Raw genomic sequence first — 26,774 nt, forward strand, 5'->3', positions numbered from 1 at the left:
GGACAGTCCCTAAAGATGGTTGGCTTAAACCTGGTGTTTCCTTGTTTCTCTCATGGACAGATCTATGTTGGACGCTCCAGAGAGGAAACTGGCAAATCTGTACATACTTGCTGCTAATGGCAAAACCAAAAATGTGGTCTACCTTAATGCACTACAGTGAGACAATGTGGAGCCTCCCAGAAGGTGGCGTCCTACCGTGGCCTAGCAACAGAGCCGCCCGGAGTGTTGATTTAAAGAAAATAATCTTGAATTACACCAAGTGAACTTAAAATTTTATGGGTGAAATGATGGCATCAAGCATGGGGTGATTTCTCTTCCACCCCCACTTCTAATTCCCATCATCATCATCAACCAGGACCCTTCTACATACACACCTCAAAGTAAGCGTACTTTACTGCATTATTTTTTTACTTTGTAAATAATTTTCGGTGAGCTGGAACCAATTACCCAATATCCCATTGAAACAATGGCTTCAGTTAATGAATGACCCTCTCGAACGAATTGAGTTCGTTAACCGAGGGACCACTGTGTATGTATGTATGTATGTACAGTATATATATATATATATATATATATATATATATATATATATATATATATATATATATATATATATATATATATATATATATATATATATATATATATATATATACAGTTAACCCTCACTTTACGCGGTTAATGTAACCCGGAGGGTCCCGCGTAAAGTGAATAACATAACATATGGGATTAATTGAAATGGAGTCCGGGCCGACCCCCAAACTCCACTTTTTGACGACACACAACTATGTTGTAGTAAAAATTTTATCTTAACTTTATGATGGTATGAAAAAACAAGTAATATAGAAGAGGTTAGGTTAGGAAAAATAAAGGTTAACATAGGAAAAATAAAGGTTAGGTTAGAAAAACTAAAAGTTAGGTGGAACACTTACGGTAGTAGAAGAGATGGGTCGGCATACGGGGATGGAGGCTGGTTCCGAGGCAGAGGGCAGATTACTGGCCCTCAGGTGAATCACCATTACTAGGTGAATCACCATCACTGTCACTTACAGTTGTCAGGGCTTCCCTGACAAATCCCTCAAAGTCATCTTCACTGTCACTATCACTGGCTTGGGCTGGCTGTGGTGGGTTGCGGGCGAAGAACTCGGTTATGCTTTTTTGACGGCTGGTGTTTATGTTGTCGTGATACACCGTGATGTACGGCTCCATAGCCTGCACCAGCCGGGTATGGAAGACTTCATAGCGGTCATCGTCATTGTCGCGGGAAAGGAAGGACTTCATTTTCTCTGCACACTCCATGGCACCCTTAATATCACTATGACTTAAACTGTGTTCTTCGGAGAATGACGCACCTTCTTCCTCCTCTTCACTGACGTGATCTTCTTCCAACATCTCGTCGGCAGTCACTTCAGGATCTCTGATCACCTCCAGGATGTCGTCGTTGGTGGTCTCGGAGAAGCCTGAAACTGTAACAGTCTGCGCAGCTTCTCTGGCAAGGTCCACTGCTACTGCAACACTCTGAACCTCACCAGTCACAGATTGACTCCTCTCACCTGGTATTCCATCCAACACATGTCTCCATGCATGACGAATTGTAGCAATAGACAGCTGATCCCATGACTCCACCAAGAAGTCCACAGCTTTCTTGATGTTAAATACTTTCCAGAATTGTTTGAACAGTATTTTTTGCTGTGCCAACTGTTGATCCTCATCTTCTTCGCTCTTGCTATCGGTGGTGGTGTCACTCAGGTTACGCAACTCTTCCCTGGTGTTGGTGTAGTCGTTCAGGAGCTGGAATTTTTTTGTTGAGAATGCAGCTTTTACATTACAGATTAACTCTTGGTCCATGGGCTGTAATATAGACGTAGTGTTGGGAGGAAGGAAGACCACTTTTGCGTTGGGGTGACGATCTAACAGTAGGGGCGAGTGTCCTGGTGCGTTGTCCAGCAGCAACAAAATATTGAATGGCACATTCTGTCGCTCACAGAATTTCTTTACATTGGGAACAAAACAGTCATCAAACCAGGAGAGGGACAGTGTAGAGAACATCCACGCCTTACGTGCGGTCAGCCAGTGGACATTTAGCTTGGTCATGTCCATGGTTTTGTAGGTGTGCGGCTTGCGTGCTATGTGGATCACCGATAACTTGAGCTTACAGGTACCGGAGGCATTGGTGGCAAACAGGACGGTGATGCGCTCCTTCTGCATCTTCCAGCCCCGAATCCTGCTGGCATTCTTTACAACGAAGGACTTGGAAGGTAGCTTTTTCCAGAAAAGACCAGATTCGTCCATGTTAAACACCTGGTCGTCACTGTACTGTCCTTCCTCCATAATCTCACGTAAAAACGGAGGAAATTCCCTAGCCGCATCACGGTCAGCACTAACTTCTTCTTCACCACCAATGTTTATATTGGTGATCTTGTTCTGGATCTTAAACCTCTGTAACCACCCAGAGGAAGCATTAAAGGGTTTGGGCTCTGTAGTTCCCATCTTTCGTGCCACTGCGATGTACAGTTCACGTGCGTAGTCCTTAACAGAGCGCGTGTCGACCGCCATGTTCCGTCGCGCCTGACGCACCAAGTACCTCACTAGTAATTTTTCTGTCTTGAGAAGCACCTGGTTGTGAAAATACTTGATCATAGAAGCACCTGTAGACTTTGTGATCTTCATGTGCTCCTTTATCTTGGCTGCATCCTTCTTTATTGTTCGAATCGTAGATTCATTCACACCATGCTGGCGCGCCAAATCAACCTGCCTTGTTCCTTTCTCCAACTTTTGGATGATGGTATACTTCACCTCGTAGCTTAAGGAACGTCGTGTCTTCTTTGGCTTAGTGCCGCTGGGTCCAGGTAAGGAAAGGTTTCTCTCTGGGGGTGGTGGTCTGGCGGAAGCCAATTTACGGAACAATGGATGCGCGTTTACACGGTGTGGCCTTGAGGGATGAAACTGCCGCGGCTAGGTCAAGCGTCGTCTTTCCTCCCTCCCGCGTGTGGACACGTCATAATACTTTAAGCCAATTACAGCTAGCAGCAGAGGGGGGTAGGGATGCATGGCCAATCACAGTCCGATACGTCATATGACGTCAGTGATAACGCAACAAAGAGACACACTGCGCAACCTTACCGCGCCGCTTGCCCAAGCAGAGGGAGGAGGAGGGAGAGGGGAGGAGCACAGGCAGGCAGGCGGGCGGGCGGGTGGGGCGAATCTAAAAATAGCGTCGCGCCGGACACTCTCCGCGTAATGGGGTTCACGTACTGCGTAATGTGAGCACGTTAGGTTCTGGCAAGGCACCGCGTAAACGTGGAAACGCGGGACCGCGTAAAGTGAGGGTTAACTGTATGTATATGTATATGTGTGTATATATATATATATATATATATATATATATATATATATATATATATATATATATATATATATATATATATATATATATATATATATATATATATATATATATATACATACATACATACAGTCTACGCCGAAGGTTAAGGCACACCGTGGGGAAAAAATAAAAAAATCATGTTAAGGCAATAAAAAAATGAAAATAACACTCACCCACCCCTCTTTGTATTTTGTTGTGTTTCCCTTCCTCTTCAGCACCTCTTTCAGTCGTTGTGAACACTGTCTGCAAGGTTTTGCAGGTGCTGTGGGGTGAAATTGGCCCACAGTTGCTTAATTGCTGTGGTGAGCTTGGGGACGGACGAGGTGTCGAGGTCACGTAGGCAACGTTTCATGAGCCCCAAAGGTTCTCAATAGGGTTGATGTCGGGGGAATTGCCAGGCCAGCCCTTAAAATATGAAACTTGGCAATCCTCCAACCACTGAGCAACCGACTTGGCTGTGTGGCAGGGAGCACCGTCCTGCATGAACACGACAGCGCGTGTTTTCTCAAACGAGTCAGGCAGAACATCACAAAAGCTCGAGGTACACACCATGGTTAACTTTAATGTTTTTTTCAAGCACAACCAACTCCCCAACACCGTAATAAGTGAAACAACCCCATACCATCACTGAATCAGGATGCTTGACCGTCTTGACGGTGTACCTGGGGTCGAGCGGGTCAGAGTCTGGCCGGCGGTACACCCTATCGTGACCACAACCACTCACTGTAAACGTGGCTTCATCACTCCGCAGGACGTTCCTCCAATCCTGAAGGGACCAGACACTGTACTTCTTCGCAAAAGTGATCCTCTTCTTCTTCTGGGCAGCAGTCAGCAGGGGCTTACGCCGTGGTCGGTAGGCGCGATAACCGAGATCGTCATGAAGAAGCTGCTGCACCGACCTTAAGGAGACGTGACCAAAGAGTCTGGGGTTAGCTTGCTTTAATTCCCGGGCCGTGAGCTTAGGATTAGCATTAACTTGCCTAGCAATCACCTTCCTGGTTCTAGGAGACGTAAGCCGTGGTCGCCCAGACCTGGGTTTAGGGGTAGGCAACTCTTCCTGGCTGTTTGCCTCAAACTCCGAGATGAATCGGTACACTGACCGGCGGCACACACCGGTTAATTCAACTATTTCAGTAACTTTATGATTAGCCTTGTATAAACCAATCACCTGTGCAATATCCTCACGCTTAGTAACTCTCCTGGACATCTTAAAGACCCAGAAATCACACGATAAAGCACTGTAACTCAGGCCTAAAATCACGGCACGTGGCGCTCACATGGGTACAATAACCTCCACCCACGCAACCTAAACAAAGACTGAGCGGTTCCTGCTATGTGACAGCTGTCGCCTAAGGGTTCCAGATGCCGTTAGAATTGTGACTAAATATTTTTGATCAAAATTTATCCCTATCTCGAGGGTAAAACGATTTGTGCTAAAAGTGAAGTCACAGCCCAATTTGTGCCTTAACCTTCCGCGTAGACTGTATATATATAGTCATGCACTGGTTAACGTCCTAGATACGTTCTTGGAAACGTGACGTTAACCGAAATGGACGTTGTCCGATCATCACATAAACTTTTTATTTATACTTACGTGTATGTGGAATACTATATACAGTGAACCCTCACTTTGCGCGGTCAATTGAACCCACGGCGGCCCGCGTAAAGTGAGAAACGCGTAAAGTGAACAACAACATATGGGATTAATTGAAATAGAGACCGGGCCGACCCCTAAACTCCACTTTTTCAGATACAATACCTACGTTGTAGTAAAAATAACTTCTTAATTTTATGATGGTATGCACACACAATTAATAATTAAGAGAAATATCAATAATATTAGGTTTTTTAACACTTACATTAGTAGAAAAGATGGCTGGGCACACGGGGATGGGGGGTTGGTTCCGAGGCAGAGGGCAGATTATTGGCCCTCACCTGTATCACTTGTATCAATTGTATCACTATCCACCACAGAGGCTTGCAGGGCCTCTTTGTCAAACCCCTCAAAGTCCATATAAGTCCATATCCTCACTATCATTATCACTATCACTGACTTGGGCCGGCTGTGGTGGGTGACGGGTGAAGAACTCGGTAATGTTTTGATGACTGGGCGACCTTGTGCGCACCCTGCTCGCGCCGCTCTCCGCGTAAAAGGGTACACACACCGCGGAAAGTGAGCATTCCGTGTTTGGCAGGGTACCGCGTAAACGTGGAAACGCGTAAAGTGGGACCCCGTAAAGCGAGGGTTGAATGTACGTACATATACACTTTTACTCTTAAATCATTACTGTAATGTGATACAGGTGATTAATTTTTATCTCTTGTGCAAAATACATGACGTTTATATTAAAATTATTCACCGTTTTACAAGGATTCCAGGAACGCCAGCAGATGGGGGAGAGAGAGGGTGCGAGGGGGCGTGGGGGGAGGGGAGGTACTATGTTTCACAGTCGGCACAGGCCCAGGTCTAACGCGTGTATGTTTATCAGTTCTTAGGTGGCTAAGCTTCTCTCTTATAAAAAGCCAGTGAAATGACCTGGGTGAATATAATTAACATAGCTGGGATTCTTGTAACATACTGATTAATTTGAATATAAACATGCTATAATTTGCACTAGACAAAACAATTTTAGTACCGTAATCAAATTAGTACATGTGCACTCCAGCTTTGCACTAAGAAATCTATGTAAATCTACCCAAAAATACAGTTGAAAAACTTTTTTTATAAAATGTACTCCAGTACTGTACACTAATGTAAAACAATTTTTATCTCTTGAGCAAAATATATGACGTTAATATTCAAATTATTCGCTGTCTTGCAAGGATTCCAGCAATGCAAATTATAATCTCCTAACTTTAGTCTGAGATATTATATAAGATAAAAACTGTAAGCCTAAAAGCCTGGCTGGGGGAGGGGGACTGACGGCTCCGCCACCCAGCGAGGGGTTGGGGCGGGGGTGGGGGGGTTGAGGTGATAAGTTTGAGGCGAAGGTCTGTGTGTGTTTATTTAACAGTCCTACTAAGCTTCTCTCATTTTAAAATGCCAGTGATATGACCTAGGAATATATAATACATAACTGGGATTCTTGTAAGATACTGATTTATTTGAATATAAACATGCAATAATTTGCACTAGACAAAACAATTTTAGTACCGTAATCAAATTAGTACATGTGCACTCCAGCTTTGCACTAAGAAATCTATGTAAATCTACCCAAAAATACAGTTGAAAAACTTTTTCCAAAATGTACTACAGTATTGTACACTAATGTACTACATTTTTTATATCTTGAGCAAAATATATGACATTTATATTCAAATTAATCTCTGTCTTGCAAGGATTTCAGCAATGCTAATTATATTATACTAACTTTAGTCTGAGATATTATATAAAATAAACATAAAGAAATCACCAATCTTTTATCTTGAACACGAGGAGGGTGGTGGGAAGAGGGGGGGGAGGTGAGGTGACAGAATGTCTGGCGTTTGTTTGTTTCTTTATTTCAGATAAGATTCGACAGTTGGCGCTGAAGGCCTGCGTGTTTATTTATCATTACTTAAGAGTGACTAAGCTCTTCTCATAATTTTCCACCCAAGCGACCTGGGTGAATATAACTTACATTGAAGGGATTCTTGTAAGATAGTAATTTATTTGAATGTTTTTTTTTTTCAATTTAAATTTTAATTGTTTATTCCTTGATAGAGGAAGCGGGATCCTAGTGCTGTCACTTGGTACCCCTGTACCATAATACTGTGCAGTCAACCCTCACTTTACGTGGTCCCACATTCAGCGTTTCCACGGTGCCCTGCCAGAACCCAGGATGCTCACATTCCGCGGTGGGTGTACCCCTTTACGCGGGTGAAGTATAATTTTTTTATTTAGCTCATAAAATTCATACAAATTATCCGGCCAGAATATAATTTACATTGCTGGAATTCTTACAATATGATGATCATTTTGAATATAAACATCATAGATTTTGCATTAGACATACAAATTTTAGATATAATGTTTACTCTGAGTAAATATGTTATCTTTTGTGCAAAATATATGACATTTATATTCAAAATATTCCTGGTCTTACAAGGAATCCAGCAATGTCAATTATATTATCCTAACTTTAGTTTGAGGTATTATTTATTAAAATCTAGTGGTTTTCCCCCCAAAATTTCTCAGAGAGGGAAGAGCCAGCAGTGTAGTGTGAGAAGAGGGGGAGGGAGTTGAATCCATTATTTGAATGGACATTAACTTGGCGACTGTATTTCTCTTAAGTATTAATTGTGTGCATGTACCATCATAAAATTAAGATGTTATTTTTACTAGAACATAGGTATTGTGTCGGAAAAAGTAGAGTTTGGGGGTCGGGCCAGTCTCTATTGGAATTAATCCCATAGGTTCTGTTGTTCCATTTACGCGGATTTCACTTAACGCGGTACCCTGTGGGTTCAATTGACCTCGTAAATCGGGGTACTACTGTGTGTGTATATATATATATATATATATATATATATATATATATATATATATATATATATATATATATATATATATATATATATATATATATATATATATATATATATATATATATATATATATATATATATATATATATATATATCATTTTGTATTGTACTTATACTCACTGATGGGCGGAGTGTGTGGTGGGTAGTGGAGCGGAGGAGGAGGATGGCGGGAGCGGAAGAGTGGTGAGTCACTGAGACTCGGTGGGTGCCTCCTCCTCCTCCCGCTCTCACTGGGGTTCCTCGGCTGTTGCTTGCTGCTCCTCGCTTGCAGGCTGTTGCGAAGATGATGCTGCTGCTGCTGCTGTCGCCTTCCGGCGACGAAAAAAGAATCCATCGTTGACTGCTTAGTGCTGCTCCTCTTTTTGTCTTTGTAAATCTCATTGTAACAACCAAGACTGTGTCATCAATGTTGCGTTGAACCTTTGAGCTACATTCTCTGTTTGAGTCGTCATCAATGAAGATTTGCATATTTTGCTGGATCATGTTGAACGCTTCTGCCATCCTCTTGGTAGTTTGCGTTCGTTGTGTTATTTCTTCGTCGTCGTTGTCGTCGTCTTCAAGGAGACTGTGTTCTGTTAAATGTTGCAAATTTTCATTGGTGAGCTCAATATCTTCTGATTCCAGCTCATGAAAGCTTGCCTGTCTAGCCAAGCTGAGGATATCCCTATTCACTGCTGGGACTAAATCCGTGAATCCCGTAAAACTGTTGACGCACTCGGGACACAGTTCACGCCACACACCATTCAGGCAACTTTCTGAAACTTCTTCCCATGCCTTGCCAATGTTGTCAATTCCATGAAGATTGTTGAAGCCTCGCCAATATTCTCGGATCGTTGGTTTATTTTCTCCATCAGTAGCCTTTAGCAGTTGATCCATGGTATGCAGTAAATATACGCCTTGCATGCAGCGATGACGCCTTGGTCCATAGGCTGCGTCAGTGTTGTCGTGTTGGGAGGCAGGAATACAACTCAAACACTGTCATGTAAGCCGTCAATATTGGGAGGATGTGCTGGATCATTGTCGACGACAAGAAGAATTTTGAAGTTGAGGTTCTCCTTGGCACAGTATTCCTTCAGTGCAGGGACGGTGTACACGTTTAACCACTGGCTAAATATGGCGCCGGTTATCCATCCCTTCTTATTTGCCTTGTAGATAACAGGAAGGTGATCCTTAGAGTAACCTTTCAGGGGCCGTGGGTTGGCAGCGCGAGAAATTAGCAGAAGCTTCAGCTTGAAGTCGCCAGCAGTGTTCGCGCCAAGCAGCAGCGTCAAGCGGTCTTTTGCCTCTTTAAAGCCTGGTGCTCTTTTTTCTTCCTTTGAGATGTAGGTTCTATCTGGCATCCTCTTCCAAAAGAGACCAGTCTCATCCACATTTAAGACTTACTTCGCTGAGTAGCCTCATTCCTCGATAATGTTTTTGAATTTAGGCGGGAATATCTCGGCAGCAACCATATCTGAACTAGCAGCTTCACCAGTCATCTCTATGTTATGGAAGTTATAACGGTGCTAAAAACATTGAAACCATCCTCGGCTGGCCGTAAAGTTCTCTTCCTTTGATCCTTCACCCTCTACTGCCTTAAGTCGTCAAACAAGGATTTTGCTTTATGCTGGATTATCATAAGGCTCACAGAGGCATTGCATTGATTCTGGTCCTCCATCCACATTGCCAGCATCTTTTCAATCACGGAACTTCAAGTACGACTTGTCTTTGTTGCACTCAAAGAAGTACTACTTCCAACTCTAGCCTTAATCGTTTCCGTGTTGGTTCGCATAGTACGCACTGTTGTGGGGGTTAGACCAAGCAGAGCAGCAATGTCCACCAGAAGTTCCCCTTTCTCAAAATGGTTTAAAACTTCCATTTTCATAGCAAGGGTAATGGTCTTGCATTGCTTCTTCACAACACTAGCATCAGTAGTCTTGATGGGCACTTGGAAGCCATTTCGAATGGTTGGAGTATAGGATTAAGAGCAAAAACTCTAAAACACGTAAGAATGCTTTGGAAGCCTAACAAAGACTGGCATCGCTTGGGGACGCTGTGTGATGCTCCGCAAGTGAGAGGTAGCGCGCCAAGCTGAGAGAGCGTAGCACAGCAAGATGAGAGAGGGTGATGCGCTGTAAAAAGTAGTCCGTGACGACGCAAAAACCAAGTTATATTTAGTCGTTGGGACATTATCCGAATTGTTGGTATCTAAAGAGTAGCAACGTCATAACGAAACAACGTTAACGGGGGCAACGTTAAACAAGGACTTATTGTAATATATTTTTCAAATTACTATTTTCAGTGCAAATCCACCAGTTATCAAGATATTTATTTAATTATAAATCTATACACTACCTACTGGTAATTTGAGTGCTTACTTCATGTTTGACACAAGTGGTAGTGATGAGTATAGAATTGAATAAATCCTGTTTGGTCTTATTTACTCACAGTAAGAAGTTAACAATATGTAGTGTATAGTTTGATATTAAAATCTCCTAATATCTGGTGGGATTGTGTTGAAAAAAGTTATTCACAGAATACTGTATTTATATACCTGGAGGAAACATAAGTGTATTATGTTTAACACTTAAGTAAGCTCAGCTAAACTATGTCTAGCAAGTTCCAATACGCACCAACTGACCGTACGGTCAATAGTAAACAATCTTCCCGATATTGGACCCTACTGGTTGAATCCATTAATTACACCAGACAAAAAAAAAAAAAAATTACTTGATATATCTGGTAATGAAAAGTCTGTTATTGAGAGGGTTTACTGTATACCTGAACTCATTTACCGTGAAACAAGTACAAATGTGAAAAAGTAAAAAATGCTAATTATCTAAAATTAAACAAACCAACGAAAATGACAGAGAGAGAGACAAGCGTGGATGTGCCACTGCCAACTTACCATGAAGCAATAACAGGGAAGAGTGGTGTTAATACAAGATGTGTGAGGGTGAACCAGCCACAACCTAGTAATATACCCAAAAGTGCCCCCCACAGCACCTGACTCCATGAATGGTACAGCAGGTACACTCTGGAATAAAAAATTAACAAGCAACATTACAGATTTAGAAGGTTTTGAATTATATTTAAAAAATATTTCCAAGTTCAAACCTAAAATAATAATCCTCATTGTTTTCTTGAAACCTTTCAATTTACAAAAAACAATTATACATTTCAACAAGGTCCATAGTTGAAGGTTACTCATTTCACTTAACATTCTATGTGACAAATAGCTTCAAGTATTTCTACAATTTGGATTTCTTCTACCATATTCAATTTTAGATCTACAGTACAAGGTATTCTAGTTTTATTAGAAATTATTAAAATGTATCATAGAATTACTGTGAAAAGGAAAAGAAAAAATTGAAAGTGATGGATAGATACTTAAATCACATTTTACAATCAAGCCCAGATCAGGTGACTTACCATATTACTAACCAAGTCTACGGGGTTGGATACAACAGTTACAACTCAAGGATAACAATGAGTTTTATTACTACATTAACATGAGTGCTCCATGACCCTCTTTTAGGTAAGTTACAAACTGCTATTTCCTGGGTCAACCTTCAGCCCCAATCTATCTCAGTGTTACCCACTGGGAGAAGAGAAGGTAAATGAGTTGCCTGATTCAGGCTCTGGCACAGAATGGAATTTCAGGATCTATCCTCTATTTATAATCTTGGGCAACTTGTGTAACCTGAATCCAACCAGTCGAAGGAATGATGGTGATACTAATATGCTCCACACTCCACATGCTAATGTGACAAGTAATCAACAACTCGAGTTATTTTACAAAAAGAAACATTGTACTCCACAGGGCCATGTAGTCTAAAAGCAGTATTAGTTCATTCAAGTAGTAACTAACAGCTTTTAGCCAGTGATCAGGCACCTTATAAGACTGCAAGGACCTGCCTCTCAGGAAAATCATTGAAAACATAATACCCCTGAAGTTTTGTGCCTTTGGAATGGAGACCAGTAAAGTTGACAATGTTAGAGGTATAAGCTCCAGTTGCTCCATACTTTTACAAAAATTAATGCTGATTAATGTGATCTATAGTCCTAAGGCTGCAGCCGCACTGAGAGCAGGCAGGCGTGGAAGACTTTGCAGCATTGTAACCCATAGACGTGGCCGCACTGGCAGCGGACGCAAGCTGGATACAACGAGTGCCCACTCTCAGTGCGGCCTAAGGTAAGACTGGACAGCCATCAATGACAGTTCTTCAAGCTTGAAAACAAGTGTCATTTGGTAAAAAAAAAAAAAAAAAAAAAAGGCATCTCATTCTTAGACCACAATTTCAGACCCAGTCACACATTAGTCGAATCAGTGAAGGGTCAAGGAAATGAAAACTATGACCTCTCCTCGTTGCATAAAGCTCCGAAAACTTTCTCCCTGAAGGGAGGGATACAGGAAAGCCTCCGATAACGAGGGTTCTACTAACGACGATTCATATTGAAGTTCCTGGTTAATTTAGGACCCAATTCAATTTACACCATTATTTTCTTCGTATTTACGAAGAAAATAGAATATAAAAATTAAAAAAATTAAATTTTCATGTAAATAATAACTAAATCCCGATATGTATTATACAAATAAAAAAAACACGCCTTGCACATGGAGACTGCCAGGCTTGTGAGTGGTGACGCCAGCATCTCTAGTATAAACAGTCGCAGCTGACGGGCTCTTTGTTTTCACGCATCTGAACAGGAAAAGGAGAAAAACTTTCCCAGGTTTCTTATGGCATTTCTGCATCCCTATTCAACATGAGCAAGAGAGCAAGTGATGGTTCAAAAGCTAAAAGAAAGTGTATAAGCTTAGCCGAGAAACTAGATGTGTTAAAACGATATGAAAAAGGTGAGAGGTCTGTGGATATTATATGGAGCAAGCAATGAACATATTTTCTGAAGTGGATCCATTAACAGAATGAAGCATTAAAATTAATGGACATGAAAAATGCAAATGACCTCTACATAAAGATGTATAATGAGAAAAGAAAGCAGCTGTGCAAGGTTCTTTCGACAGCTTTACTATTTGAAGGCCTAAACCATCAACTTCAGCTACACCATCAAATTCAGCATCATAAGCAGCTTCATCAACAACTTCAGTTTCAGCAACAGCTTTATGGAAAGCTACAGCTTCAGCCAGAGTTGAACCTGATGACTTCATCATCTGAGTAAAAACTCGCACAATATTCATTGGCTGTCCTTATGTTTTAGACTTTACCACCAATTGAAAGTAGAATTTTTGTTTTACATTCGTAAGTATTATTTAAAACATATATGAACAGTAATAAGTGTTGCTTTCATATTCATATGTAGAGAAATGACGATATGTTTTCACATGTACACACTGACTGTTCATACGTTGGCGTTCCTAATCGTCTCGCTTTATTTCTTTACCATTAGTGGTTAGCTACTTCCAGTGTTCTATTTATTAACATTAAATAACATTATTTAAAGCATACATACAGGGATCCATTTTTTACATTAAGTTCACTACAGCTACAACCAGGGTCTCATTTTCTTCAATTTCTTACGTAGAACCATCGTCACTCACAAAAACAATGCCGTCTTGTCTCCTCGTGTTTTTTAATAGTCTACGTATTATTAATGAATTGCATTGTTCATTTTGCATATATAAACATTAATCCAATCAAATACATATTCAGTAATAAAAAATAATGAATCTTTTGTACATATTCTTAAGATAAATGACTCTAAGTTCCCTTGAATGTGCAAGTATACATTGGAGTTCCACTATCAGTCTTACTTTTTTCTTTAATATCAGTGGTTACTTCTACTGTACATTAAATAACATAAATTTAAACATACATACTTTTTACATTACCGGTAATTTTACAACAAAAACAACCAGGGTCTAATTTTCTTCAGTTTCAGATGGATAACTGACATTATGGGTGTAACACTGACAACAACAATGCCATCTCTTATCCACCACTGCTGCCACAGGGAAGTTTCTAGAGGGGTCAATATATAGTTTTTCTTACTTCTTTTTTATTGTTTTATTATTTAAAAAGGTTAAAAATTATTTTTGGAAAAGTTTATTTTTCTTGATTTGCCCCCTAGTAGGGGATATGGCCAGTGGCACCCTAGGCTGGGACGTAGGGGTTAAGGAAAATTTATGGTTTGTCAAGTTTTGTCAATTGAGCCTCGGCTTACCAGAATTATTCTTTGCATTGTGTTACATATGCAAAAAATAGAATAAATGCTTTCTTACTTTTGTAGCTTCTTTTCATAGCTTAATACACATGCTTGAAGATATCTAGTTTATACTTACAAATTGCTGTATATTTATATTCACAGATATATAAACTTCATTTACAAGTTTCAAAAGTCATCCCCCTCCTTCAGTCACAACAAATCTATGCCACAGATTGTAAAACTTAACCCAAAAACTTCTATGGAACCTATGAATCTTGAAACTGGTTTAAGAAATAGTACAGGGTTTTAAGTATTTCCACTCTTAGACCACACCAGCATATACCTTTATAAATCTCAGGTCAACACCCACATCTGGAATGAAAGGTGCAATCATGCTATACCCCAAGTTATGCATCATGAAAAACAAAAAACATTCTCCCTCGAAATAGTACTGGGATGCACATGGCACATATACTACTAACACACCCTCTAATCTCAAATTGAGTTGTTCTGCAACTGTAATCACTTTTGCAATGGTAACAATACCATTCACAATACAGTACAAGTACACCACCGATTTTCCGGCACCCTTGGTTCCAAAGCCTTGCTGAATTATCGTTTTGCCGGACCAACTGAGGTCAGGTAATAATAAATCAACAATACCGTATATCTCGGCCTACAAGGCGACGGGGTATAAGACGACCCCAAAAATGTCCATTTAAAAAGTAGCTTTTGAGCTCTATTCGCTGTATAAGACCGGTACCCCAAATATGACACCTACCATTGGGAGCTTACTGACCCAGTAGTCCTTTACCAACCATCCCATTGACCAGTGTTGTTTACACATCCATGGTTTTTTAAAATAAGGCCAATTCACTTCAAGTAATGGCATCAAATGTTACCGGTTGGTGTAGTGTAAACACTAGTGACTCACTTAAGCGTCTGTTATTTAACTGGAACTAATGTCGGTGTCGAGTAAAATTTTTCCATTTACTTGAAATGGATTTACCGATTTATTTGTTTATTTATTTATAACATACAGTACTGTAATATATTAAACACACTGCAAGTATTTTCTTTAATTTATAAGCTTGCTTCACGAGAGACAATCGGTGGTGGGACTGTTCCCACTGTTTACACCAGCTACAGTATTCTAATTCATTAGTGTTTCATTAGGATTTGAGTGAAAAAGATTACTGTACATACTTACTATATACATTTATTACACAAATATATATATATATATATATATATATATATATATATATATATATATATATATATATATATATATATTATATATTTAATATACTAATTCACAATATTTTATAATTGCAGTCATGTATACTGAATATTCTATGAAAAAAATATAAATTTTAAATGAATTATTTATAGTGTGGTCGACTTCCTACACAAAGACGGGCTATAAATAGCCGTCTTATCTCCCCTCCATCTCTTACCCTCTGTTCTCAGAGAGAAGGTCTTGGTAAATAACTTTTGTTTGTTTATTTTCATTGTTTGTCTAATTCAGTGGTTCTCAACCTTGTTTGCCCCATGCACCCCTTTCACCATATGTCAGAATGTCATTCCCCCCTCCTTTCCAAGATTGTCTGCCTCAAAAAGTGCATTCCAAATAATATGCATATAATACTGAAAATCCTTTATTTTTTCCATATTAGTACAATTCCCCCCCTGGGGGTAATTCCCCCCTGGTTGAGAACCCCTGGTCTAATTTATCATGTTGTATCAAAGTAATATTACCAAACAGGGAGATACTACCGCCTGGGAAGATATTGGAAGCATAATGTACAGTATTATCTAATGGTAGATCCTACTTCCATATGGCATCACAAAAATTGTGACCAAGTCTTAGGTTGCTGATCTATCTTTCTGCCTCATTTACACACAATTGCAGTTTCAATTGCTTCTCTTCCTTTGACAACACAACATACATACAATATAATGTTTCTCACCTTTGATCTTTTTTCATTTTTGCATTTATTTATGGTTGGTATTTAAAATAAGGCCAATTCACTTCAAATATTGGCATCAAATTTTACCGGCTGGTGTACAGTAGTGTAAACACTAGTGACTCACTTAAGTTTCTGTTATTTAGCTGGAACTAATGTTGGTGTGAGTAAAAATTTTCCATTTACTTGAAATAGATTTACCGATTTATTTGTTTATTTATTTATTTATAATATACTGTAATATATTAAACACACTGCAAGTATTTTCATTAATTTATATACTTGTTTGGTGAAAAAGGGAGGCTACCACAGTCAAGGTCACTTTCCCTTTCTTGTCACTGGCAAGTGGGGAGGGGGGGATGATAGCAGCTGTGTTTATTACCGGGGTATATTGTTCTTTTACGGTATGTTAGACAGGTTTATAATACATTTGTATTATTTTAATATACCGGTATTCTTAATTTTAATCCAGCTTCCCAAACGTAAGTTTCAGTATAAAATAATTAGTGGTAGGACCTTGTGAGTGGTTTATCATGTTTCCATCACCACTCTTGACACGCTAAACCGCAATATTTAAGAGGTAAGAATTTTATATCTGGTGCTTAAGACGACCCCCTAACTTTGGGCTTATTTTTTTTATGGTTCAAATTCCGTCTTATAGGCCGAGATATACAGTACACCTCTGACCCACTAATGATACACCTCCTGTGTCTCTAAAGCACCATGGACTGCTAGAAACTTAAATTAAACAAATCTTAAATATAAATTAAATGTAAAAAATCCATATTTTTGAGCAACATTACTGCACACTCTTTGTACACAAATGTACTGTACTACACTAGACTAAAATTTTTGTCTCATGTGATGTTTATACTCAAATTTATCAATATATTACAATGATTCCAGCAATGTAATTCATATTCTGCCAAGTCTAGTCAGCGACATTTTACAAGATAAAAACCTTAAGCCTAAACTGCCTTCACCCTGGCTGTGAGGGGGGGTGGGGGTTGACGGTTGACAGCTGTCAGGTAGGGGAGATAACAAAGTGGTAGTTATCAAAACAGAAGGAGTTTTAGCTTTTCCCTTATGAAATGTGACCGTATTGACTTGGCAGTATATAATTTGCATTGTTGTAATTCTTGTAAAATATTGATTAATTTGAGTATAAACATCACATAGTTTGCAGTAGACATAAATTTTTAGTAATTAACTTATTACAGGTTTACCCTTAGGACAATTATTTCTTTTACTTTTTTCGCAATACAGTGGGGTATGCTATAACGAACGGATCCTACTACGAATATTCCTATAACGAACGGTTTTACCTATAAAATTGAGAATGCTATAACGAACGAAACTCCTACAACGAACATTGTTTAATTTTTTTTTCTAATTTATTGTTTTTTTATTACAAATATTAATGATATTCTTTATTTCAGGGGTTTAGATGCATATTTATGCACTTTTTTACAATTTTTACAATTTTATATTATATTTTTCAGTGTTAAGTGGTTGTATTTGGGGGCCTGGAACGGATTAATCCTATAACGAACGAATGCTATAACGAACAAGGTTCTAGAACCAATTAGATTCGTTATAGCATACCCCACTGTATACATTTAGATGGTGTGTGCATGTAAAGGAGTAAAAATAAATGAAGAAAGTTACATTTATCTTCCCAAAAATATGAGTTAAAAAACTTGTACACAAATGTACTACACTAGACCAAAATTTCTATCTCTTGTGCAAACTATGTGATTTTTATACTCAAATTAATTACTATCTTACAAGGATTCCAGCAATGCAATTTATATTCTGCTAAGTCTAATCAGCTACATTTTATAAGATAAAAACTTTAAGCCTAAAACTACCTTCACCCAGGCTGGGAGGGAGGGAAGTTAAGTGCCCCCTCGTAATTTTGTCCAGACTAAAGGAGGTGCCGGATCACCAGTTCCCGAATAATCGGTGGTGTACCTGTACTAACATTTATGGCTGCATGGCTACAGGCACATTCTGTACAGATTGTCAAACAGTTGTACTTTGCTCCTGACATGAGATGGGAAGTAACCATCAATCTGAATGAATGGTTGGAATTGAAAGGTTGGCCAAAAAATAACAGTTATAACGAAGTCAAAATAATGAGGATAACAAATTACACATGTTAATCAGGCTGTAATCCTTATTGCCTTCAGCATTGAGAGATAACTGTTGTATCCAAGTCTGTTTCTTTATACCTGGATATGACTGAAAAATATGAGCTCGATGATGATTAGTTTTAGCCACCATTGTCAAGGATTTTAACCCACAATCTTGCTTAATCATACATGTGTCACCTGAATCAGGTGTTAGGTCATGACAATAATAACAATGGACAGTACCTGGAAAACATAACAATGAAAGCAGCAGTAACAAGAGCCACAGCCACCAGCACTTTCCACAGCAGCTCCATGACAGAGTTACTTATGTGACGTAATCTGGTAACAAAAGTTGTTCAACATTAGGAATACTGTACACAATGGATAAGAGTATGACAAGCTTCTGGGTTTAGTATTATAATTAAATATAAACATTTTGTTTTCTCTTTCAAGGTACTGAGAAGTTCCTACAGACAAATCTTAAATTACAGTACAGTGAACCCTCGAAGATCCGGACTAAACTAGGGGACAACCTGTCTGGAAAAGCCGATTGGCCAAATCTTCCGGTGAATGTGCTAAATGTATACAAACGATAAATAATTATATGAAAAAACACCAAAAATACAGTACATATTATCCTGACTACTGGAGTTAGTTATACAGACCTTTTCCTGTGAAAAAGCTAAATTTTAAGGAACATATAACTGTACTCATTTGTACTCAAATGTACTACACTAAAGGATTAAAAAATTTAACTTTTTTGCAAAATATGTAATATCTATACAGGTACTCAAATTATTCGCTATCTTGCAAGGATTCCAGCAATGCAATTTATATTCTGCTAATTTTAGTCTAACATTTTATAAGATACAAACTTTCAGCCTAAAACTACCTTCACACTGTTTTGGGAATGCTTCTTAGGGAAACTTCTTAGCCCAGAACCTCCATTTTGTTTTTGTCAGAATCTTCCAAAATCCGGATTTACGGGTCCGGATCTTTGAGGGTTTACTGTGCTATCAAATATTGTATTCTAATTTTTGTTTTTGTCTCAGAAGTGTAAACACAGCCATTGACTCTATAGTTCCCTCAGACCATCCACATGATAATAAAAACAAAAACAAATTTAAATCATTAAAGAATCCTACAGTGAATTAAGCAGTTAATCATCATAAGTATGTTTTGGGTGAAAACAGCTTTCATCCCTAAAACTTTCATAAAAATTCACAGACCTGTTTTCCAAGCACAGTATGATTGAGAAAAAGACAAATCAAGCAGATGTCACTCCAACATCATCACCCACTATGTAAAACTCTACCACCACGTATATCATCTTGTCTACCCAAGCTCTTGTACAGTACAGTATCTGCTTTTATTGGTAAGTACTATACAGGTGCTCTTCTACTTATGAACGAGTTACGTTCCTGAGGCTTGTTTGCAAGTCCAACTTTACTCTTGTAGATACCAAACATATTGTAAAAATTGAAAAGATTATGGATATTTAGTACAGCTATACCCTTTAATACAGCCTTAAAACCTGGCTCATTCTTCTCCTCTTAGGTAACGTTTGTTCAGTCTGGAATTTTCTTCAAAATAATCCAGTCTCATCCACATTAAACACCTGTTCTGGCAGGTAACCCCCTCAGTGATGATGTTTGTATATCTGAAAGTTTGCAAGTTGAACGTTCTTAAGTTGAGGAGCACCAGTATTGAACTGTACCTTTGCTTTATCTATTATTTAACAAATAAATAATGCATTAAATGGTTTATTTGTCTTGAAATTGTATTGAAAATGGGTCTGGAACATTTTCATTTTGGGTAAAGGAACACATCCTATTTTTCCCCATGTAACTTAGTATTCGATATACTAGGCGATTTCAGTTTTTTGTAAGGGTTTTCAGAAACACATCCCTAGCCTATATCGAAGACTTAATTTGAATTTTCAGCAATATGTTCATAAGAATAAAATTAAGACCTATGACTATGTAATTGGTACATTGTAATTCAGTGCTTAAAACCACAAAGAACACTAAGCTGTCCGTCCTTAAGGTCAAAGGAGAACTGTTCATATTGTGTGACAGGTGACTGTGATCTGAAGTGGCTGAACTTGACCAAGGGCTCCCAAACCTGGGGTCATAAAGAGTCGGATATAGCTTATGAGATCACTGGGGTCACCTGGCCTTTGCAATGGTCACAAGTAATTTTTCTTAGGCCAGGTGTCAAGGGAGAAAAAGAGAATAACAGTTGATATCTTGTTAGGTCGGGACCATAAATTATGGTCAGGGTATTAATTAGTCACTTTTCTTCGGTCAGGTCATGGGAAAACAGGGGTGTGTCATGTGAAATATTTGACAACTTAAGTCCCACACTCATGCCCTCTAATAGAGCTCAAGGTGTGACTCATTACTGCTGAAATGGCAGAATTTCAGGTTAAATTTTGACACTTATGATGACATCGCAAAGTTTTCAATTAGCATATCAAAGAGAAGCACAGCAGTTAAAAATTGAGCTATCAAGGTTTTGTACAACTTGGAACCACCTACAGTATGCATGTGTGGCAACTTTTTTTTCAAAGGTGTATGCAAGAGATATCCCCGTTAGCCAGAACAATTAGTGCAGATCACTTCCGGGTAACCAGACGACTTTCTCGAACCTGGAAAATTCCTTACCCCCGGAATCTTCTCCGCGTATCTAAGCTTCAAGTCTGGCACAAACAGACACTAGCCCACATCCTCAGATGTTTCTGGGTGCAGGGGATGTTTTCTTTGAGTTTAAACTACCAGCGTCCATAAATGCAGTTCTAATGAAGTTAGTAACTCCATTTCTTTACAAAAGTAATCCAGAATATTTACTCTAAAAGTTTTGTTAAACAAATATATTTAAAAACTAAAAATCTATATACATGGGCATGAATGAAACTGTGTGTTACAGCAAAGACTGTTATTTTCCACTCACATGGAGCAGTAGAGGCTTAGTGTGTCTCATGTAACTGACCTGACCTGTCACAATGTCAGGTGGAGGAAGGGTGGGGGATTAGTGGTCTAATACAATATTACCAGTAGGGGGCACGGTTCCGCTAACCGCTAATTAGCGAAGCTAACTTTCTCGCTAGCGGATTAGCGTTTTCGCTAACTTTGTACACCATTAGCTGACCAATTAGCTTCTGCTAAATTTAGTTCCGCTAACTTTAAGTCTGCCAACAAAATGTATACATGTTTGTTCCTGTCTGTTGTAAGCGTGTGACGCAGCGACGAGTGTCTCCAGCAGCCAGTCAGGCACGCTTGGCTGACTGCGTGTTAGTACGTGTAAACGTGACAAGACATGATTTGTCGACGCCGCGCTGCAGCAGCTGAGCAGCATTGTGTAATTCCGCACTAGTATAATGTGTATGTGGTTGGTATTGCATATTTACACGGATAATGAATAAGGCCGATACGTTGTATGAAAATGCAAATTTATTATTTGTGAAATTGTGTACAGTGTACACCTTGATAAGTTGATCATCATCTGATCTTGACATGATGCTATTTGCTACCTATGCTACAGGTTGACAACCATTTATCCGAAATTCCAAAAACCGAAAAGCTCTGAAAACCTAAAGTTTTTTGTGGAGCATTTTTTTTAATGGGTATTAGCCCACCCAGGCACAGGTCACTGACCCACATCGGGGTCTGGGGGGCGAAAATGTAATAGTAATAATAATAATAATAATAATAATAATAATATTAATAATACAGTAATAATAATAATTAATCATAGTAAATAAAATTTTTAATAAAAAATACACAATAATAATAATACTGTAATAACAATAATACTGTAATAAGAAAATAATAATAATAATACTTGTAATAATAAATAAATACAAGAATGAAAAAAATGATCAAAAGTGAGAAACACGACCTAGACCTATGAATTATTATTATTATAATTATTATTATTATTATATTTTAGCCACCAGGCACCAATGTGGGTCAGTGACCTGTGCCCAGGTGGGCTGATCCCTGTTAAAAAAAAAAAAAAAAAATTCTGAAATCCGAAAAATTCCGAAAACCGAAATGCATCTGGTTCCAAGGATTTCGGATAAGGGATTGTCAACCTGTATACAGTACTATAGTTTTTGGATTCATTTAATACTTTCTGTCTTTTCATACAGTAAATAAAAAATATAAAGTGTATGTTGAAACTTGAATGTAAACTGATGTTTAATTTCATTTGTTCATTGAATTATTTGTGTACACCTTGATCATCATCTGATCTTGGCATGCTATACCTTTTTGGAAAGCTCTATGTCTAAGCTACAAGACAACATATGAAAATTTCAGCTCTCTAGGTCTGTTTTTAAGGATTTTAGAGCAAAAAAAAAGAAAAAAAGAAGAAGCTAAATTCAAAATTCATATAATAAAAGTTAACAGTTAGCGTTAGCTTCCGCTAATTTTTTTAGCTGTTTAGCGTTAGCAAAGTTAACTTTTTAGTTAGCAGATTGGCGGTTAGTGAAGCTAACTTTTCATTTAGCTGTGCCCACAAGTGCATATTACTGATCTTCTGATGGAATGTCAGGTCACCCTTTCTTGGGTGTGGGATTAGTGGGTCTCATGACCTGAAGATATCTTAAATAAAGGCAAAAGGTAAAGTATTTTTAGGGAGATTGTGATAAGTATTAATGAGCAAAGTTGTATCCCTTCAACATTCCGTAACATAACATTGTAAAATATGGAGAGAAAGCAGAAAAGTGTGGGTAATTACAGAGATGGAGTGGAAAGAAGTGGTAACATGCACCAGTGTTGCCAAGCGATAAGCTCCTCAACAGCTGATCTTTTAATTCGCATCGATGCAGTCACACAAAAAGACCCTCACTGGTTGCTTGCTGTCTTAATTCCCGTGTGTGTGTGTGTATTTTGACCTTGCCAAGCACAGTGTAGGATTTGAAGAAGTTAATGAAGATTTTGTTCAGGAGTCAGGTGGTGAGGTAACATGCCAAGATACTTCCTCAGCACACACAAACATTAACAGCACTACGAAGCCATTGTCTTATAACATTTTACATTATAATTTCTATTTTAAAATAAATTGATACATGATGACTTGACTGGGCTACATTTGCACTTAGACAACTGATCAATGAATGAACCAGGGCATATGGAGACGCATTATACATTAGTGATGTCACGAAGCTTCGAAACTGCAACCACATAAATTATCAGAACTTGTACTCAAATGTACTAAGTTAATTACTAAAATTATTATGTCTGGTGCACAATAAGGGATGTTTATACTCAAATTAATCGCTCTCTTACATTTATAAGCAAAAAAAATAACCCCCCTGCCTTTCATAATTCTTGAGTAAGCTTTAATCTCCCCTTCTGTCTGTCGACACCCCACCTCCCCTCCTCCTCCCAGCCAGCAGAGGGGGAGCAGACGACGTTGATAATGCTTAATGGGGCGAGTTTTGTTTTAGGCTTAAGTTTTCTCTTATAAAATATCACAGACTTGACTTAAGAGAATATAACTTGCACTGCTGGAGTTCTTGTAAAACAGTAATTAATTTTGAGTATAAACATCTCATAATTTGCACAAGAGATAAAAATTTTAGTTCTTTAGCTAAGTACATTTAGTACAAAATGAGTACATTGATGTGCTGCTCAAAATTATGGCTTTATCACAGGGAAAACTGGTCAGGATATTATGGTATCAAATGTTACTGAGTATTTCAAAGAAATTCTTCTTCCAGTACCCTTCACATGCAGTAAAATACTTATTTTTACCTTCTAATTCAGCTTGTCATTTAAGGATATCATATTAGAAATGTCTCATAGAGGATCATTATGGTATCTAATTCATCACTTTAACACAAATACAGTGAAGATTATAACATTTGTTGTGAGCTAGGGAGAGGGATAAAGGTCCATTGCGGGGTATAAGTGACCGCGACACCCCCCTCCCCCAAAGGGTCGCCTCACTGTCTACTCTACTGACTCATTCATGATACAATATTGTTTATTTGTTTCTCATTAATTAGTAAAGATACATTACTGTAATACAGTGGTTCCTCGGTTTACGAACTCAATTCGTTCCAGAGGGTCGTTCGTTAACCGAAACCATTGTTTCAATGGGATATTGGGTAATTGGTTCCAGCTCACAGAAATGTACATACAAAGTAAAGCCAAAATGCATAAAGTCAGAAACACTCCTAAAATTCCCCTAAATTGCCCTTAAATCACTATATACAGTAAATATGTACATATACACTCTTACTCTTAAATCACTACTGTAATGTGATACAGGTGATTAATTTTTATCTCTTGTGCAAAATATATGACGTTTATATTCAAATTATTTGCTGTCTTACAAGGATTCCAGCAATGCAAATTATATTCTCCTAACTTTAGTCTGAGATATTATACAAGATAAAAACTGTAAGCCTAAAACCCTGGCTGGGCAGATGGGGGAGAGGGAGGGAGGGAGGGAGGAAGGGAATGTGGGGGGGAGCGGGAGGTGAGGTGATAGTTTGACAGTTAGAGCCGAAGGTCTAGTGAAGTATTTGTTTATTTGCCCTTGAGATTGAGTTTTTGTTTTTTGCTTATAAAATTTCATAGAAGTGACCAGGGAGAATATTATTTACATTGCTGGAATTCTTATATGATAGTGATTAATTTGAATGTAAACATGCAATAGTTTGCACTAGACTAAAATTTTAGTATTCATTTTGTACATTATTTTGATTACATGTACAATACAGTTTTGCCCTTAGGACAGTGTATGCATGTAAATGAGTTTCAATAAATGAATAAAGTTACATATATCGAGCCAAAAATAATAGTTGAAAAACTTTATGTAGACAGAGCTTGGATGGCTAAATTTTAGAATGACCAATAATTTTAATATAAAAATGCACAAATATTAAATAGCACAATTTTCTTGATGTTCATTGCACTGGAAATGAATGTAAACATAGAAAAGATTACTGAATTACTGAATTGGCAGACTAGCCCATCAGCTGATGCTCACAACAAAACGTGATGTTAGTAAGGATTTTGTTAATCAAATTTTTGTTCGTTAACCGTATTGAAGATTCTTATGGAAGGTAATTCGTTAACCAAAATTTTGTTGACCGAGGGACCACTGTAATCTGTGCTTATTAATACATGTACCCTTCATATACAATATAGTGGTCCCTCGGTTAACGAACGGTGTGATAACGAAATTTCGGTTAACGAAATCCTTATGACAAACACATTTTGTTGTGCGCATCAGCTGATCGGCTAGTCCGCCAATACAGTAATTGGTTCTATGTTTACATTTGTTTCCAGTAAATGTCAAGAAAGTTGGTCTCTTGAATGTTTCTGCATTTTTTTTTATTAAAATCATTGGTCATTTTGAAATCTAGTTAACATATTGATAATATACAGTACAGGGAACAGTTTTTGTGTGCCCATCAGCTGATTGAATCACCCAACAACACTTCTCCGTTTTACTTTGTTTACAGTGGAGTGAATATCAATTTTGTTGGTCTCTTGAATATTTTTGCATTTTTACATTAAAACTATTGGTCATTCTGAAATTTAGTTAACATATTGATTATATACAGGGCAGAAATTATTATAAAACATGAAGAAGGCATTAGAACCAATGCAATCTGTAAAAAATATGGCATTTTGTCATCATCGGCTGCACCTACAATTACCGATGAATGAATTGCAGGAATAGAAATGAATTATATTAAGATATTGTATAAAACTATGTTTGGTGTATAGCCGGGGAGAGGAAGGGGGGATGGAGGAAGGAGGGAGGACAACTCACCACCTCCGGCCCATGAGCCCTTCATAACAACAGTATGCAATTCACCACAATTCCTATATTATTTAGGTTCTTCTGATACCGGGTTAATAAAACATAATCGAAAAATAATTAATTTTCCCAAAAAATCCCACATCGCTGTACAGTCAACCCTCACTTTACGCGGTTAATTCAACCCACGGCGGCCCGCGTAAAGTGAACAACATAACATATGGGATTAATTGAAATAGAGACCGGGCCGACCCCCAAACTCCACTTTTTGACGACACACAACTATGTTGTAGTAAAAATATTATCTTAACTTTATGATGGTATGCACACACAATTAATATAGAAGAGGTTAGGTTAGGAAAAATAAAGGTTAAGTTAGGAAAAATAAAGGTTGGGGTTAACACTTACGTTAGTAGAAGAGATGGGTCGGCGTACGGGAATGGAGGCTGGTTTCGAGGCAGAGGGCAGGCTACTGGCCCTCAGGTGAGTCACCATCACTGTCATCCACACTTGTCAGGGCCTCCCTGACAAATCCCTCAAAGTCATCATCACAGTCTCTACCTCTGTCACTATCAATGGCTTGGGTTGGCTGTGGTGGGTTGCGGGCGAAGAACTCTGTTATGCTTTGCTGACGGCTGGTGTTTGTGTTGTCGTGATAAACCTTGATGTAGGGCTCCATAGTCTGCAACAGCTGGGTAGTGAAGATTTCATACCTGTTAGCGTCAGGGTCGTCGGAAAGGAGGAGCTTGACTTTCTCGATACACTCGATGGCACCCCTAACATTACTATGGGATAAGCGGTGTTCTTCTTGGGATGATGCACCAC

General features: G+C 38.5%; 1 protein-coding gene across 4 annotated transcripts in view; it reads right to left on the reverse strand.

Moving 5' to 3' along the window:
• LOC121858308 (dolichyldiphosphatase 1-like) overlaps positions 1-26,774 on the reverse strand; it is a 62,410-nt gene that overhangs the window by 22,009 nt on the left and 13,627 nt on the right. For 3 of the 4 annotated variants that reach the window (XM_042354639.1, XM_042354640.1, XM_042354638.1), the window contains exons 4-5: positions 18,408-18,503; positions 10,803-10,931 (exon numbers count right to left, since the gene is read on the reverse strand). In XM_042354639.1, the coding sequence (XP_042210573.1) occupies positions 10,803-10,931; positions 18,408-18,503 (225 nt within the window). The remainder of the gene's footprint in view (positions 1-10,802; positions 10,932-18,407; positions 18,504-26,774) is intronic. The other variant, XM_042354641.1, reaches the window with a different exon arrangement.

This window comes from Homarus americanus, unplaced genomic scaffold, assembly GCF_018991925.1.
Source record: "Homarus americanus isolate GMGI-L3 unplaced genomic scaffold, GMGI_Hamer_2.0 scaffold57980, whole genome shotgun sequence".
In the NCBI taxonomy this organism is placed as follows: domain Eukaryota; kingdom Metazoa; phylum Arthropoda; class Malacostraca; order Decapoda; family Nephropidae; genus Homarus; species Homarus americanus.